This window comes from Panicum virgatum, chromosome 2N (assembly GCF_016808335.1).
Source record: "Panicum virgatum strain AP13 chromosome 2N, P.virgatum_v5, whole genome shotgun sequence".
Classification (NCBI taxonomy): Eukaryota; Viridiplantae; Streptophyta; class Magnoliopsida; order Poales; family Poaceae; genus Panicum; species Panicum virgatum.
In genome coordinates this window covers 900857-918445 of record NC_053146.1, presented here as the reverse complement: position 1 = coordinate 918445, position 17589 = coordinate 900857, and the positions used below count along the sequence as shown (strand labels likewise).

Below are 17589 nucleotides of genomic sequence, written 5' to 3'. Positions count from 1 at the left end.
GGAGATCGCAGTTGGAGTAGTCGTAGTTGTCGCCTTATTGTTCTTGTAGGGTGTTAGCGAGGCGCTGACGCCTGAACGCCCTCTTCTGGTTGAACTGGCGACGACGTTCGTAGAGGTCATCTGCTGGATTATGCTCGTCCAGTGGGACGGTGACGGTCACCGTTGGAGGAGGAGGAGGAGGAGCAGGTAGATCCTCATTGGTGGTAGCTTGGGCTTCTGTGATTGTAGGAGGAGTAGTTTCCATGTTGTCGAAAAGGTACTCATCGAAATCATTAGAATTGTAGTCGTCGAGGTTGAGACGCTCCGTGGGATCACCCTCAGGTTCTTCGGCGATACAAACCATGAGAATTTTACGGCAAATGTCTTGAACTTCTTGGTCTTGTTTGTTTGAGGACGGATCTAGAGGAGTGCTCTGTTGGTAGGGCTGATCCGCTGGCTGTGAGCAAGAGGCGTTGGGATCTTGTACCTTCCTGAGATGCACCGTCCGTCCTTGCGGCGTTGCATATATAATCAGGTTAGGGATGGGGTCCTGATCGGACTTGAAATTCTTAACCGAGTTGGACTCGACTTGTTTACTGTACTGGATTAGGTTATCCAGCTGATCCTCCGGATCGGAAGAGTACTCAGATTCAGAGTCGGTTAGCCCACCGATTTTTGAGTATGTATGCTTTGGGTGAGCGAGAAGCGGTATGCCCATCTCTACACGAAGGGCGTTCTCGTTCATCCAGTGTAGCCATGATTGAGTGGGAGTTAGCCCCTCAGGCTCCTTAATCCAGGGTTTGTCATAGATTGAGTCGCTGGGTTGTTCTGGAGCCTTGGCTTTTCCCTTTTTAAGCTTGGCCAGTTCCCAAAGAGCGTCGGCGTGTTTGGGCGGGCTGGCCATAGAGTCCATGAATAGCTCGATGTTGTCTGACCATTCTTCGAGATCGTCGAATGGTTCAAAGTTCTCGAGACCGTTCATGAAGCGATCAAAGTCTTGATCGAATTTGGACTCGACTGGTTTCGGAGTCCGAGTGTGAGCAGGTTTCGGTGAAGGGCTCTGAGGTATCCTGGAGATAGACGGTCCCATCCGAACAAACCGGGGGTTTGTCTCACCAGCTCGCCCGCAGATTCCTCCTCCCGCTTTTTGCTCTTTGTTTTGCAGAGTGCTTTCAGCCATCTTAATGCAGTCGGCAAGCTTCGAACTCACCCGATCGATCCCAGAGAGCATATCGCCCGTCCTTTTCTGTGGTGGGTGTCGTGGGGTTTCTAGGGGTACCCACAGCCGGGTGGCGGAGCGCACCCGCCTATTCCCGGTGAGGGAGTACTCGGGGAAGTACTAGGCGATGGGGCTGAATCTACGCTGAGACAAGGACTCAAGAACACACGATTTAGAGTGGTTCGGGCCGCCGGAGCGTAATACCCTACGTCCACTGGGAGATGTATTGTTCTTGGTGGTGTGTATGAACCTATCCTCTGCTGGCCTTGGCCTTTGCTCAGCCTGAGGTTTTCTAGCGGCGCCCCCTCCTTTTATAGATCAAGGGGGAGCGGATACATAGGACATTGGTGCCCCGACAGGTGGGCCCAACGTGACTGTGGCTACAGTGGTAGCGAATCTTTCCTCCGATATGCGTACTGCTGCTCCTCTGACACAGGGGGGTCTTCTCTTGTCCCGTCGGCTAGGTGCCCGTTGGAGCAGCGTAGCTTGCGGCGTGGCCTGCTGAGGCTATTATGTAGCGTCATAATGGGCGAAGCCGAGCCGTCGTATCCATCTGTTACGGCAGACTGGCAGACGCGGCGTGGGCGGCGCCAGTGCCCCCACTACCTTGGTAATACGCGACCAATAGTGTCCCCTGGCTAGTCAAACGCCTCGGCTTCTGCTATATCAATGCGGACGTCCACCTACCGCAATAAATGCAGTGGTGGGTGAGGTATGGAGACCAAGCGCCCTTGTATACGTGTCCGCGCCGGACCACCCAGAGGTAGGGCGTCGACTTCTTCCCTTAGCGAGGGGTCCGGTTACCATACAAGAGGTCCGGGACCCTATGAGGGGTCCGGGACTTCCGCAGGGGTCCGGATCCTTCGGGAGGTCCGGAGCCCCGGCTGTTCGGGCTGCCCGCCTCTTCCGGGACACGCGTCGTTCCCGGATCTTCCCCAGTCGTGAGGCAGGTCCGGGACCGTTGCCGAGAGAACAGAATTCCGGACCACAGGGGTCCGGCTGTTTGGACGTAGTCAAGGATAACTACAAGGCCCTTGCCTAGACACAGCAAGAGGGGGTACCCCAGTCCTGGGGTACCGATAGTGGGTTTAACGCTTTGGGAATCTTCCGCGACGTAGATGGGCCGAGAGTAGTTTCTGCAAGTTTCATGAAGCCCTTGATTGACCGTGAAACTTGATGTACTCCAGCGAGTAGTTCTGAGTTTTTGATCTTAGGGCGTTTGATCGTCTTGAGATGAGCCCGGTATTTTCCAAGAGTTTTGGAAAAGTGAGGCTTTTCGGAATCAGGATTTGTGTCGAACTCGACCAAACCAAGAGTTGGTTTTGAGTTGTCATGTTTCTCGGGTTGTCCGAGTCAAGTTTGGGTAGAACTCTTTTCTCGTCGAGATCCGCGGACTCGCGGATCTCGGTGAGTTGGGAGCGGGTTTTCGATTTAGGCGAGTTAGGCATGACAAGGTGGCTAGAGAAGCCTCCCGTTCTGTCAGCTATGTATGCCCAAGAACCGAAAACGAGGGTTGTGCCTTCCGGGATGTCATTGATGTCGCTTGATCCGGCCATCAAATTCGTTGGTGAACTCGCCGAATCCCCTACTTGGCGCGCCAGCTGTCGGTGTTTACCGCCAAGCTTGCTCAGGGATACCCTTAGCAGTAGGGTTTGTAGGTAGGGATCGACTGCTCTAGAACTCGATGGTACAAGGAACACAAAGATTTAGACAAGTTCGAGCCACGAGTTTGCGTAATACCATATGTCCTGTGTGGTTTGTATTGCCTTAGGTGTTGGTGATTGTTTGGAGGGGGTCCCTACCCACCCTTATATATCCGGGAGGACAGGGTTACATGAAAAGTCCTAGCCGAGTACAGTTGGAATCCTACTACAACACAATCGGGTAGTTTTCTTTGTACTGTAGCTAGTCCTACGCCTATTCGAGTAGTTACAAAAGAGGTAAGGTACATCCATGAGCTATCCCTTACTCTAGAACATTCTATATCTATAAGCAGTCTCGCTGTCCCGGGTCTGACACTTCCCGTCCTTCTTTCCTGAATTAAATAATTTTCATGATCAAGGAGCACCCAGCAACCCATTTGATCAATTAATGAGCTTATTAGAATAAGATTCACAGGAAAGGATGGAACATGTAATACTGATTATAAGGTAATAGATGGTGTGCATTGAACTGTCCCAACGCCTCCCCTTATAAGAATGTGAGTATGGTGTATAAGATGTAAACTCATTTAATTTACCCGTGACGTGCCTTGATGCACCTGAATCTGAGTGAACTGCATCAGCAACAGTGTTACTTGAGGATGTTGTTTCTTGATTGTGCAATTGAAAACCCTTTCCAATTTCCTTCCACCTTCTGAACTCTTCTAGCTCATTTGGCGAAATTGTAACTGATTCTGTAGCACACCCATCTGACATTGCATGATTAGCTCTAAAGCTTACTCTCCCACCACGACTAACACCTCCTCGGCTAGTACCACCTCTCAGCATACCTCTGCCTCGACCCCTACCACGATTTGGTTTGAGTGGCTGACAGCAATCACGAATCAAATGCCCCTTTTCACCACAATTATAATAAATTCTGGTCTCTTGGGACCCCGCTGCCACATAAGCTGGACTTGGTGAATTTAAAGGGTTATCCTTTATCATCTTGAGTCTTGTCTCCTCCTGTGCCATAGCAGCAATAGCTTCTTCAAGACTAGGGAGATTAGCTTGATGGAATAATGCAGTATGTCTTCCTTCAAATTCTGGATTTAGACCCCTCAAAAATTGAAGGACCCTTTTTTTCTCTACCCACTTCTTCACCCAAGCCACACATTCAGGGTGAGGAAGCTCAATAGGATCATAATGATCTAAGTCAGCCCACAGTCGCTTCAATGCTGCAACATAATCCATCAAAGTTCGCTCCCTTGTTTCAGATAATGTATCTTATCATCTGTATCTGCTAGCAGCATCACATTCCCAACACTCGAATACATACTTGCAAGAGCCTTCCATATCTCCGAGGCAGAAGTGATAGTATCAACAGAACCAGCAATTGTTGAGGTCGTAGAATTGAATAACCAAGTAACCACTAAAGCATTAGTCGCATTCCAATTCTTCCACTCACTGCTCAACTTGTCTTTAGGTTCAGTTATCTCTCCATTAATAAAGCCCTCAAGCTTCTTTGATTGCAGTTACAACAATGCTCTCCTAGACCAAGCCAAATAATTTTTCATACCTTCTAGCTTGATATCAACAGGCATCAACTCCAATTTTTGAACCATATCAATCTCTTTACTTGAGAACGGGACATCATCCTTCTTTGCAGTAAGTAATTCCACCAATTTTTCAAGAACCTGTTCGATTCCTTGATTCTCTGCCATAATTTAGTGGCTTTAGAACCCCTTCTTCACAGCAACGCTTTCTTCATTGCACAGCTGCAGTACCAACCCGACACCTCCCTTTCTCCTGCCGAAAACCACCAGCAGCAGCAGCAGCGCTGCCTCGCACCAGCTCGCCTACGCAGCCCCCTGCTACTGCTGCTCCTTCACGGCTTCACCTCTGGCCAGCCAACACGCAGCTTCCCAGACCACGCCGCGTCGCCCCACTGGTCCGCTTCCTGCACAGCCCGGACCATGCCGCGCCGCCCGATTGCTCCACCTCCTACACAGCCCGCCGCTGGGTTGCTCCGCCCGGATCCGCGCCACCGGACGGCTCCGCCCTGCCGCTGCCCTGCAACGCCCGGATCCGCGCCGAGCTGCCGGCTCCCGATCCGCACCGCTAGCTCTGCTTGCTGTGCGCGCCGGCTCTGCTCTCCGCTGGGGACCTCTGCCGCTGCAGGACACGCGCCGGCCCACTCCTGCTCGCCGGCCGACGTCACGCCGACGAGGCCCCCACCATCACCACCAAGATCGCCACTCAGCCCAGCCCTGATACCATGTAGAAGATTTGGGGAAATCTACTCAGGAGATTTTTCTCTCCCCTTTCCTTTTCTTATTCCTTCACCCTTTTACATTTTAACCCACCATATATCTATATTACATACATACATACATACATACACACACACAAACCAACAGCTGGATATATGAGTTATGGCCTTGATCGCAACTGCTAGCCCACCCCACTCAGGTCCCTCCTCTAATTCTCTGCAGATAGGGTAAGGAGAATGGACTGACTGGGGGCTGCGGAGGCGATCAAGCTGCCGGAGTCAATCCCGTCATCCCGAGCGGCGGCGACCATAGCCATGGCCATAGCCGAGGTAAGGAGTGAGGATGAGGACCCAACAGCTGAGAGGCTGAGCCGAGCGACGAAGGCGAGAGGGACTTCCATGACCATGAGAGCGATGGTTTGTTTGTCTTGTCCAACGTCGTCAGGCGGTGAGCAGTCTCGCCGCCGATGGAGCAGAGCCGCCCGTCCTGGGCTGGGATGCTGAACCCCAATCCCCACCCAGTTCTTCCTCGATCCCCTGACAAATACTGATGGAACCTCCAACCAGGTTGATCTTGGACGAATGGAAGATTTTTTTGGGGGAAGTCCATATGAAAGAATTGGATGCGTCGCCGGGCAAAAATGTTTGGTCCGGGACTGGTTACAATCAGAAATGACAGTTACAGAGACCGGGTGGCCTAGCTCAACCCAGAGTTTCGTCTCCTGCTTGAGCATGGCGACAATCTGAGAGATTGTGGACGCTATGCCTCAACGTCATGCATTATTCTCTGTTTTCTTTTGCGAGAACGCCATGAATATTCCGTCAGCAATAAATTAAACAAACTTTATACATGCCAATGTACTCGTACAGTTTGAAAACTTTGTAAATTGTAACATCGAATCATGTCAATGTTGTGACTTGTGACACCCCATCAAAACATAATCACTACATGTCTTCATACATAACAATAGTACAACATCACTAAAAAAAACAATAGTATAACAGAAAAAATTAGTAAAGCGTGACTCCATTTTTCATACAGCGCTTCCGCTTTGTACCCGTAGTTTTTAGCCCTCGAATCTCACATACATTTATATAGCTATGGTAGGGCGGTATTCGAGACCTCCATCCGAGGGCCTCAAATTTCCCTTGAGCCTTAACACTCCCATAAATCACATCTTGGATTCTGATCTCCGGAACATCCTCTTGTGAAGAGCGTTGGTACTCATAGTGAAGCACGAAATCCTCAGAAGGTGCACACATTCTCCCTAGATGTGCAGGCTTTTTCTCATTTATAAGATCGAATGGATGCCCACCCAATTTAGAGACATGCTTCCTGATGGTACCTCTCAAGAAGCCCAAAACCTTGCACCAAAAGTGGAAATCAATGTTGTCACTCAGCAAACAACCGATCATATTTGCACCAATGAAGCACCCGTTATGCATCCTGGCTATCTCCATGGCCATACGGGCAAACCTCGGATGCATCTCAGGATCCATGCTTCCAAATGTGATCATCTTAAAGAAATACCAATATGCTTCATGGGACAGATACTTCAGACTTAGTGGCTGGTTTGTTCCAAACTTTATGATTTCGTCAGACCGGCTTGTGACAATGATTTTACTACCGCTTGGTACATGTTCTACAGAACCAGAATACAACCTATTCCATACATCTTCGGTGAGAGTGCCAACTAACTCAACAACAATAAGTAATCTTCTTCCCTCTTTGTTTGAATTTGATCCATGATTTTGATGTTCCGTTACATATCCTTCTTTGAGCGCAGCAAGGTCAACACCTGTGAGGTCATGCTCGTGCAAGAAAAGTATTTCTGAGAAATGGTCACGGACCCTTGCATCTTTACAAACATGAGCAACAAGGGTGGTCTTGCCTACTTTACCGGGACCAACGATTGGCAGGACCTCTAGTTCTTTAGGACCATGAGGTTGTGCGTGCAATAGGAAGCTGATGACAAGTTCAGTTTCCATCTGGCGCCCAAACATACAATTTCCCACCAGGAGATGCATGCTATAAGGTTGGCGGTATAGGCGTGGATAGCTCATCACGAACACGACTATCTCTTTCATATCAATGATCATGGAACTTAAAACATCAAGCGACTTTTGCAGATGTTCCAAAATCTGTGTGTTTCTACTGGACGAACACAAGCCTTGTAGAGAATTTACTACTTTCAAAAGAGATAAAGAGTCGGTCAGGACCTGACCTTTGGTCTCCTCTTCGCTATGAGATTGGTATCTGAAGGTGTCGAGGATGTAATAGCCGTGGTACATGGCATCTCTGAGCATGTCTAGCTGCTGGAGAACACCTCGGTTTGTGATCTGCCGTCCCATGGCTTCATCAACGATGACCTGCGCCCGGAGCAGGATCCTGCGGAGGCGATCCTCCACATCCGGTGCTGTTGGTGGCTTGCAGCTATTGTCGATAAGTAAATTTATGGATCTTGTTATCAGCTCGCCCAGAACAGCAGCAAGGAAAATATTCATTTGGGAGACTCTCTCCTTTGGAATAGAAAATGCAGGAGGGGGATGTGAGAATGGTGCTTGTGCAATGCATATTGGCATGTAGAATTCTAGTCATATAAAAGGTCAGTCCTGTCCAATGCATACCATGTTTGACGTTTCAAATTCCTTTTGGCCTTGACTCATTCTTCCATGGCATTTGTTTCCTCTCCCACGTTGTCAAGAAATAAATACCACCAGTACCACCAGAGAATAGGTACAGCTCTTGACCCTAGAGTCTTTGGTTAGTGAGCCAAAGCCAGCACCACCATTAATTCCTTAATTTCTTCCCCTGTTTCTGATATTGATGATTAAATTAAGGAGATTTGATCAAACACGTTCCTCCTCCCTTCTCCATTGCATACCTACTTGTGTGGAGTCCAGACAAGTATGGAGATGTCACTGCCAGTTCATTGAGGAGAAATTAGCACAAGGACCATTACCTTCATTATCGCTAAGTAGCTAGGCGACAATCGTTACTTTTTTTCCCCTACTTCTGTGTCTCATCTTTCCAGCATTCAAAGAAACTAATAACAGAACGTTAAGTTGTACCACTCGTCATGGTAGTTTTGTCTCAGATCCACATCAGCAGAGTAGAAAAACTTTACAAACTGTGTTAGCTGAAACATTGTTTTATTTGGCTTCTAGAGTGGTAATTAATAGATGTTGGACGAGTACCTCATCTGCAGAATCTTTGCTCGTCATGTAAGTTATGGTATTCAATTACGTGTGAGAGATTTAGTCAAAGAAAAATGAAGACCATGCACTCCTCTCATGCCTGTTTGATCCACCAACCATCTTGCATCTATAGCAATTAAGACTTCAGAGAAGAACAACAGTGTGTTACATTAAGAGATCAAGGTAGAATCAAACAACAAGATGATGACTCAAGCAGGTACATAAGACTAACAATAGAGATATTGACAACTTATTTTTTAGGCAAATATTGACAACTTGTGAAACCCTCTAAGAAAATATTCTTACTGCATGAAGGGAAAAGTGCATATTTAGATTTTCTGACATTTCTCTACCAACATTTAGAAATGAACACAAGAAACGGTTTTTTTCTCGGACATGACTTTACCCAGTTTTGGTTCCTAAACCCCAATTATCGTGGTCTGAATTGCTTGATGTACTCTGATTTGGTCGTTTACTTCTGAAAAGTGTTAATGGATAGTTCCAGCATTTTCCGAGGTCTCAATGATAAGGGAAGAAGAGACAACCAAAGAAAAATTGTTGATGCATCCAAACCTGCTGTGATCTGTCTCCAGGAGATCGAATTGGCATACATTTCAGAACGAGATGTTGTTTCTTTATTCAGACGTGATTTCACCCAGTTTGTATTCCTGCCAGCACACAAACTTGTTGACACCGGATTTTGGTAAATCCGATGCAATCTAAAGTATGGAGATCATCGGCTAATTAGCGTGCATCGGCAAGGATTACGTGCGACGAGCGGGCATGCATGCCGATGGTTTGCAGGTTTGTATGGAGCTGGTGCAAGAAGGTCGACACAAGAGCAAAGGAGAGGTGGAGCGCATTGGGCATGTGGGCCGAAAGAGCGTCGCAGCAGATGGAGCAAGAATTGGGCCGGCTAGCTTCGCCAGCAAGTTATCGTGTCAGATCTAGTTTGTTTTAGAAAGTTTATTTCTTGTTAGTCAAGTCATGTCATCGTTGACTAGGATTTGTAGCTTATAAATATCAGGCTTGTAATCAGACTTATCACGTTGATCAACAACACATTTATCCTTTCCATTACCTTTACCATTTGCCATAGGAATAGAAGTAATGTAGCTTTTTGATGAGTTCTTCAGCAAGCTAGGCTGCATCGCCTCGGTCTCTAGTTCGCCACAAGTTACTGTCTCCGGATATCTGTCACACCCTAAAATTGTTGGATTTCAGGATGTGATTAAAAAGAAAAGTAAATCAATAATTTTTACATAATTCTAAAAAATTTCTCAACACTTATTTTCTTCACACGGAATTTAGTATAAAAGAAAATATGTTGGTTGCTTTTCTAAAATTAAACAAGGTTGTTCTATTTGTGTTGCATTCATGCTGCTTTTGCATTATTTTATTGCTTGGTTCAATTTGAATTTGAATTTCTTGAATTTGAATTTGAATTGAACTTCCTTGTCTTCTTTTCAAAAATGCAAAAAAACCTTTCTTTCCCTCTCTCCCCGCTTTCAGTCCACCCAGTTTTCCCCTCCTTCCCCTTCCCTTTCTCTCCACTCTTCTCAGCCCGGCCCAAATCTTCCTCTCCCCCTTTTCTCTTTTACCCGCACGGCCCAAACCCTGTCGCCGGCCTAGCTCCTCTTTCCCGGCCCAGTCCGCCATCTCCCTCTCCTCTCCTTTCCTCTCTCGCTGCCAGGTGGGGACCAGCAGTTGGTGTCGTCCCCAACCTCGTGCTCGACCCGGACTCGATCCGAGTCCGACCACCGCTTGCACGCCCCTCCCCGTGCCCTCCTGGGCCCGCACGCCGAGGCCCAAAGCCGCCCTATATAGTGCTGCCCGCATCCCATGACCCCCACCAAACCCGCAGCCGCCGCCCTCGCTCGCGAAACCCTAGCTGCCGCCTTTGTTTGAGCTCGAGCTCGGCCGCCGCTCGCATCCCGCCGCTCCGCCGCTTCCCCGTCGACTTTGAGTCACTGCGGAGCTTCGTGTCAAGGTGATGCTCATCGCCGACCCCTTTTTCCCCTCCTCACTCCCTCTGTTCCACTCGCTTGAGCTCGTCGTCGCCGCCGTTCCGCCCCTCGCCGCCGCGTGCCCCGTCCGGCCGCTGTCTCGCCGAGCCGAGGCCCCAATTGGTTTCTCCATCTCGCTTGCTTGCTCGCAGGCCTAACCTCGATCTAAATCATGCCCGGAAATGCGTTATCGCGTAGCTCCGGCAATCCGCCGCCGTAGAAGCTCGCCGCCGGCCGCTGGCACCGCCAGCCAAACCCCAAGCCGCTCTAAGCCGTTCGATCCCTTTTTGACGGCCCAGTTCCCATCTAACCAGGGTCAATGGGACCCAGTACCGGCCAACCATGATCTTTTTGCAAAAGAGACCCTATGTTTTTCCAGAATCAACGCGCGGTCCACCCTTGTTTAAAACTTTTTGCAAAATAGCCCTTTTTCTTACACTTGAACCCCTGACCTTTTACAAAATCGAACCCGCCATCCAAGGTCCCTAGTTTTGCAGATCTGACCCCAACCTTTAACCTTTTTGCAAGCACTATTGCCTGTGTCTTGCAAACCTTCTTAGCTAGCCCCTGAAATCTATGGTTAATCACAAATAGGTCCCGACAACATTGTTCCTTCCATAGTTTTCGCGTTTTAGCTCCGTTTTAGTTCGTTCTTGTTGCGTTAGTTTTGTTTTAGCGTAAGCTACCGTTTAGTAGTGTCGTTGTTCCATAGTTCCTGTTTTGAAATTAAATATAAATTTAATTTGATTAATATCCTTTCATCTAGCTTTTCTAATTAAAAACTAATTAGATGTTTACTCCACTTTTTCATAATTAATGTTAACTAATGTGTATATAATTTGATAGTTCACCATGAGTTATATAAAGTTGTGCATTTAGATGATTGCACATGTTCATTTCAAATTAATTGTTTAATTAGTATAATTTATACGTAGACTGCCATAAATAAAATTTGACTAAGTTCTACTTCGCCTTTGTAGATGAGTATAATATGAGTAGATTCCTAATTGGGATATTTCCTTTAAATATCCTTTACATTTGTTTTCCAAATAAAATAAATGAAGCTTATAGTTCTTTTGTTTCTTTATAACACAAATCTTCCGATAGCTGTTTCCTTTCAACCGTAGCTTCGTTTTCTGCGTTTCTTGCGTTCTCGTAACCGTAACAACAAGCCCTATCTTTCAAATCCTTTCTTTATTTTGTTTTGGTGTATTGTTCTTAGTTGTACTTCTTGTTTGATTTGTATGGTTGGCCGATGTTTGCTTCGAGTAGAAGGATTGTTGTTTGAAGCTTGAAGAATCAAGAATTCCAAGTGACCAAGAGCTGAAGAGCAGTAAGAGTAGCTTTTCGTTGGTGAAAGGCAAGTGACCCTAACCATAATTTTGTCTATGCTTATTTACAAGATCATATGTTTTAATTGGAACATGGAGAACCACCCAAGAAAACAGTACAACCACATTACTATATGGCTCTGGTCTTAGCTGATTAATTAGAGACTCTAGCTTGTGACAGTCTTACCGAAAGGGCAAGAGGGGATGCATTGATGGGGTATAGCCCAGTCCTCTTGGGGTAGCGGCCTTTGCTAAGGAGCTGACCATTAGGGAGGGTTATGCTCTACTTTGACTTGAAACCTTAGCGGATTGTCATTTGTTAGGGAATCTTTGTAAAGGCCTCGTAGCGTCTCTATTGTTGACGGTCCTGAAGTGTCATTTTCGACCGTCAACTCTTGCAGCTTTTCACCGGAAATAATCACTAAACGTAGATATAGGGCTTACAACTAACCATTTCCATGAGTTTTGGTGAATTGTCATTTGCAGGCACCCACATCTGTAAAAGAGGGAAAACACAAGTGAACACGAGGAAAAATGCACCAAAGATCCACACTGAAATGTGTCACTTACAAGGAGGGCCCACATGTCAGAACAAATGGGGGAACCAAGGCAAATGCACCACAGGATCTTGACATGGGCCCACAGATCAGACTCCCCGAGGAAGATAAGGACGAGAGGCGACCAGGTGGGGCCGGCCAACCCCCTGGGTCGGCCGAACCTGGCCGGCCTCCCGTCCAGGTGCACTTCGACGTGGCGTGCCCCCTACTCCTCCTAATCACCTTCCATATATGCTTTTGGCGGGAACCAACCCTGAAGACTATAAAAGGGGGCTCCTTCCACCTCTCACAACACACACCATTTCATATGTGAAGGAGAAGAGTAGAGATGCTCCACCACTTTGTATCATTAGCCTAGGGAGTGTGTGAGGAAGGAGTGTGGAGAAGAGCCGGACTTGTCGGCATCTCTTCGGCTTTGTACCTCTACGGATCGGTACATTTGGAGTACATATCCGGGTTCTTCTATTCGGTGAGTTCTAGTAAAGTTATTCTTCTGTTCTCATTCGTTCGCGGGTTCATCGTCCATTCTCGTAGCGGATACTCTAGAAGAGAGCCCCTGATAAGGACAGGATAACCCTGCGCAACTCTAGAGTAGTAGTCGAAGGCATAGGCATGGTGTCTGGGCCTTAGATTACCTTTGTTTGTCTCGTACTCAGCTGGTATTGTGGGGTAGACGGCAAGTGGTGACAGCCCTGTCCATCCGCTACGGAGACAGTCTGTGTGGTTAGTGCACTCCCCCCCCCCCCGCCTGGGTACGACATAGAGCGATACCGGATATTCCTTGGCAGACCAGGGTCAAACCGGTGCCTGAAGTGAGCGAGTGGAAACATTAATGTATCTTCGTTTGAACCTATCCATAGATTAGAATCACACTACCCTAAGGTCTCTTTATCTCTTATCTTCTTCGAGGTAATCTAGATAGAAGACAGTTACACACCCGTTCCTCGTGGAAAATACAATACTCTGAATACTCCCGGGTGAAGTGCTACAACGGTATTTCCGTGTGCTTGCGGACTTTCTGTAAGAGTTAAGAAATACCAACACCTATGCAATCACACCTCAAGAAGTGTGGTATTGTGCCTAACTAGCACATGCGTGGTTGGGTTCGGAGTTCTTCGGAACTTTTACGTGAATTGTGGTGAAAGTGCACAACCCCTGCAGAGTGTAAAACTGATATATCTGCCGTGCTCACGGTCAAGAGCGGCTTGGACCCTCACATGATTAATTTAACTTAAAGATGGATTGAAATCACATTCTAGTTATTTCTTGTGGCCTTGCTGAGTACCAACCATAAGTGTACTCACCCTTGCTTACTGCTGCTCAGAAGAGGAAGTTGCTGTGAAGTCTTTTGAAGATGATGCTGAATTCTAGGCGTACGTAACCCCCAGTCGTTTGCCCGTGAAGTTTGAAGCCTTCGTTTCTAGGATAAGCTATATAACTCTGATAGTGTTTTTAATTGTCATATTTCTCTTTTTCGTGATACTGTTACTGATTATTCACTTTTAATATCTCTATATGTATGGAACTTGATCCTGGCATACATATAGCTATGCATTCGGTTTTATCCGTAAAACCGGGTGTGACAATATCCCAGATTTCAACTTCCTGGCGCATCGCTGTTGTTGAATCTGGTTCTTATCCACTAGTTCTCGAGTACCTTGGATCTTCAACCGATGGCACATCGCTTTTGTATCGATCTGTGGTATTCACCGGTTATCGATTCTCATCATATTTCGTAAGGCTGCATTAATTTGATCTCTTGCTAAATGTGGTAGAATTACACTTACCCTAACCTTGATTAAGTTTGCATCGGCTGATCTTCCTTTAATCTATCGTCTTGCTATTCAGATTGCTTCGATCAGCTTTTATTCTGTTGAAATAGATGATAGATTATTTCATGGCCTGTTGCACCTTAATCTTGGTTATCTATCCTGTGCCGTTGGAATCAAGTCCTATTGTGGGTAGATCTGTCGACTGGCGGAGTCTAAATTAATCTCTTGCTAGTAGTATTTCTATATTGTAACTTTCGGGGGCATCGCTGTCATTTCATCTAGAAAATACTGGTGGTAATGTTAGTTGAAGCTTTGTTGGTTTTTGGTTCTATTCATAGTGAGTCCGGAGCTCAACGTCGCTTTGTTCCCTATCGGCTTTCTAGCCGATAGCTTTTGGGCTATGTTGTCTTGAATCGTATAGATCTGGATTGAATAGCCGATGAACTACTCATGCAAATCAAGATGCTGTATTCGACCTCATGGCCAATTACTTATTTATCATGTTTTATTCAGGTACATCATCATTGCCTGGTGCCAGGGTCATATCGGCCTGATCGGCCAATCACCTTTGACCTCAAGAGGATCAACCCTTCTTGTCAGTTGAATGGTCAAACTAACTGGCACGCCTAGCGCACGACACGCGTGTCTGTTGGGTTTGGTATGATGGAGCGAAGCAGATCTTCCCGGTCCTAGTGTACGTGGAGCGCAGAGATCTGTTCTGCAGGATTTTTGCATCAACAAAACTAGGGGTGGTATTTTGATCGCATGGCAGGAGGTATCTTTCTCAGTTGACCATCATCGTATCAACCGTTATTCAGTATCTATTCTTCTCAGAAGTAAGGATGATTCCCCATGGTGGCTCACAAGAGTATATGGCCCTCAACATGATGTTGATAAGATCCCTTTCCTGGAGGATCTTCGTGAGGTACGGGCATGGTACCCGGGTCCTTGGATGGTAGCAGGAGATTCCAATATGATTTATTGCTCTGAGGATGAGAGCAATATCAATCAAGCAATGATGGGTCAGTTTTGACAGTTTGTCAATGATTTGGAACTTAAAGAAATCGGTGGTGGAAGCCGGAGTTAGAGATGATGTGGCACCAACACTTGCAGACAAGGGCAGTGCAGACAAGACCAGTAGGGTCATCCGGCCGGATGCGGAGGAGGATCAGCTCCATGAGTTCATCCATCAGCGCCTCTACCATACTGCTTACTGCAGATCGGATATTTGGCCGGAGTAGGTGTGTTGTAGGGAGTGAGGGGAGAGAGCAATGGGCCACGCCGCCACTTAGTGAGTGGGGATCCTTGGACTCAATGCACGTCTCTGCTTTTTAAGGAGGCATCAGATGGCATCTATCCAAGATTACCACGCCACAAATTTGGTGTGCTGTACACAATTTAGGCTGCTGTTTGCTTTGTGATCCAAAATTGCTTTGGTGTGACATGCGTACATAGGCATATGCATATACGTTCGTAGTGCTTTGCAGTTGTATTTCTTACCAAAATGTTTCACGTTGTGCTTGTGCTCAAACCGTGCGTCACAAGTCATTTCTACTTAAAAGGACATGCATGTTTGGATGGCAAACGCTGCCACATCACAAGTTCGAGCGTCACAAGTTCAGCTTTGAACACACCACGTCATGAGTTCGCGGTGGTGGATCCAAGAGTTCAAACTGAGAGGGGGGGGGGGTATTTCTCCTTCCCTCCTCTTCCTCCTCCTTTGCTTCTTTCTCCTCATCTAGGTGGCTTTTTTGGGGTTGGGGGGCCCCACCGGGGATCCGCTCCTAGGAGTTCAGTGTGTCGTGCACTGTTTAGGCCATTGTTTACTTGTGACCGAACAATTGGTGTCTCATACTCTTTTTGCCACCTTCTTAGTGTGTTGCGATAGTATTTCTCGCCAAAAGTTTGTCGCTTGGTTCATATGCCTCACTTTCGGAGCATTGCCATATGGGGTCGAGGACCATCTACAAAGTGGTGATTATGATATTTTGTGCAACTCATCACAAAATGCATGATACATGCAAAGTTTAACAGAATACTAATTTATTAGAATCCTCCAACTTTATTGTCGTCTTCCCTTTGTCGAGAAAATAATATGGGGATTTCCAGGCTGTAGAAATAGCAAGCAGCAAGGGTCATAAGGAGGGCATCATGAGGAAGTAATGTCTCAAGCTCAACGACTCTGCTTTGCGCCTATCCTTCATCACCATCTGTAGCAACCTCCCCCGACCACAGGCACAATCTAGTTCACCATGTGGGCGAATCTTAGTCTATCATCCTTAGTAGCCATGGGCACAATACTGTCATATGCAACCTGTTTCTTTGTCAAATAGTTTTTTCCCTGAAAACTTATGTGAACATTTTCCCTATTTATTTGGAATCCTCCAGCTTAATTGGGATTTTCACGCACACTTTATCGAAAACCTAATCTCAGCATGCCCAACTACGAGGTTAATCATTTTTCTTGGTACCCATCAGCAATGGAGCAAACAGATTTATAAAAATGAAAATTCAGTAGAGAAGTCAAACAATGCACACTCTAGCGGACTCAATCCAATCATTCTCCCTTATGGAAATTCTTCAGCGGAGTTTGTAACATTCTTTAGAAAATTACACCATACTTAGCACTTCGAAAAGTATTGTCTGTAAATTTACTTAAGGGTTCTCTGTATTCAAGCATGCTTCTGTGTACGCAGCCTGACAATGATAGAACATAGAAAATGATATCCCATTCTTAGAGAGCGCTTCCTCTTGGCATCTCTAGTTTTTACATGAACCACAAAGATAACAAAATCGAGTACAGATTTTGCTACAACCATGTGAAATCATTCAGTCCAACTTACCCAAGTATTCTCTGTATTCGTACCAGGTACCACATGTCTCCAGCCGTTTCTAAGTGAGCCAGAGCCATCGCCGCCTTTGTAGTTTCTTTGCAAATTAAAGTTGCCCAGCAATTTGCACTTGTACACTTACATTAGTTACTCTCCTGTTTAAGGTCATGATCAAAATCAACTAGCCATTCAGTTTTCACATAACGAGAAAGCACAATCTCCTCTCTTCTCCAGTCTTCAATTACGACATTTGATGTTTCCAATATATGGCCTCCAACTTCCTGTGTATCCTGGCACTTGCAGTTAGGACCTGTCCAGAGTAGCAGATGTTCCTTGAAAGTAACAAGAAAAAGAAAATTCAAATTGTATCCAGCAGATTGATTTACGCCATCTGAAATACATTGAGACGAGACTGAACAGTGAGATGTATCTGAGAGAAGACTGACCTAGAACTTATTAAGAACCCAATATCTGTTCTAGATGCGAAAGGCCGGTCCAATGTAATAGTCAACAAATACCAGCACCAGATGAGAAAGGGTACATCTCTTGACTCTCTAGATGTTTCTTAGTGACCACACGAGGAAGGGTATCTCGGAACTCGTTCATACGTGTCAAAAGAATTTGTTGCCCACCTTAATCAGGGGTGATTTTAACATCATGAGGCATAGTAAGGAAAAGAATAAAGATAACTTTAACCCTCGCTGGCCGTTCTTGTTCAATGCTGTCATTGATAGTTTTGATCTTCGGGAGATAGATTTGACACAGAGGTAGGACACCTTTGCAA

At 46.4% G+C, this 17589-nt stretch overlaps 1 protein-coding gene across 1 annotated transcript; it reads right to left on the bottom strand.

The window, feature by feature from the left end:
- Positions 1-5126: 5126 nt before the first annotated feature.
- On the bottom strand, positions 5127-7705 carry LOC120659233 (disease resistance protein RGA2-like). Its single transcript, XM_039937290.1, has one exon. The coding sequence runs from the start codon at positions 7691-7693 to the stop codon at positions 6122-6124; it is 1572 nt and encodes a 523-aa protein (XP_039793224.1). The 5' UTR covers positions 7694-7705; the 3' UTR covers positions 5127-6121.
- Between the last annotated feature and the right edge of the window lie 9884 nt (positions 7706-17589).

What these genes read in the sequence shown, in the direction of transcription:
- LOC120659233 (XM_039937290.1), bottom strand. Translation starts at nt 7,693, where the DNA reads ATGCCAATATGCATTGCACAAGCACCATTCTCACATCCCCCTCCTGCA.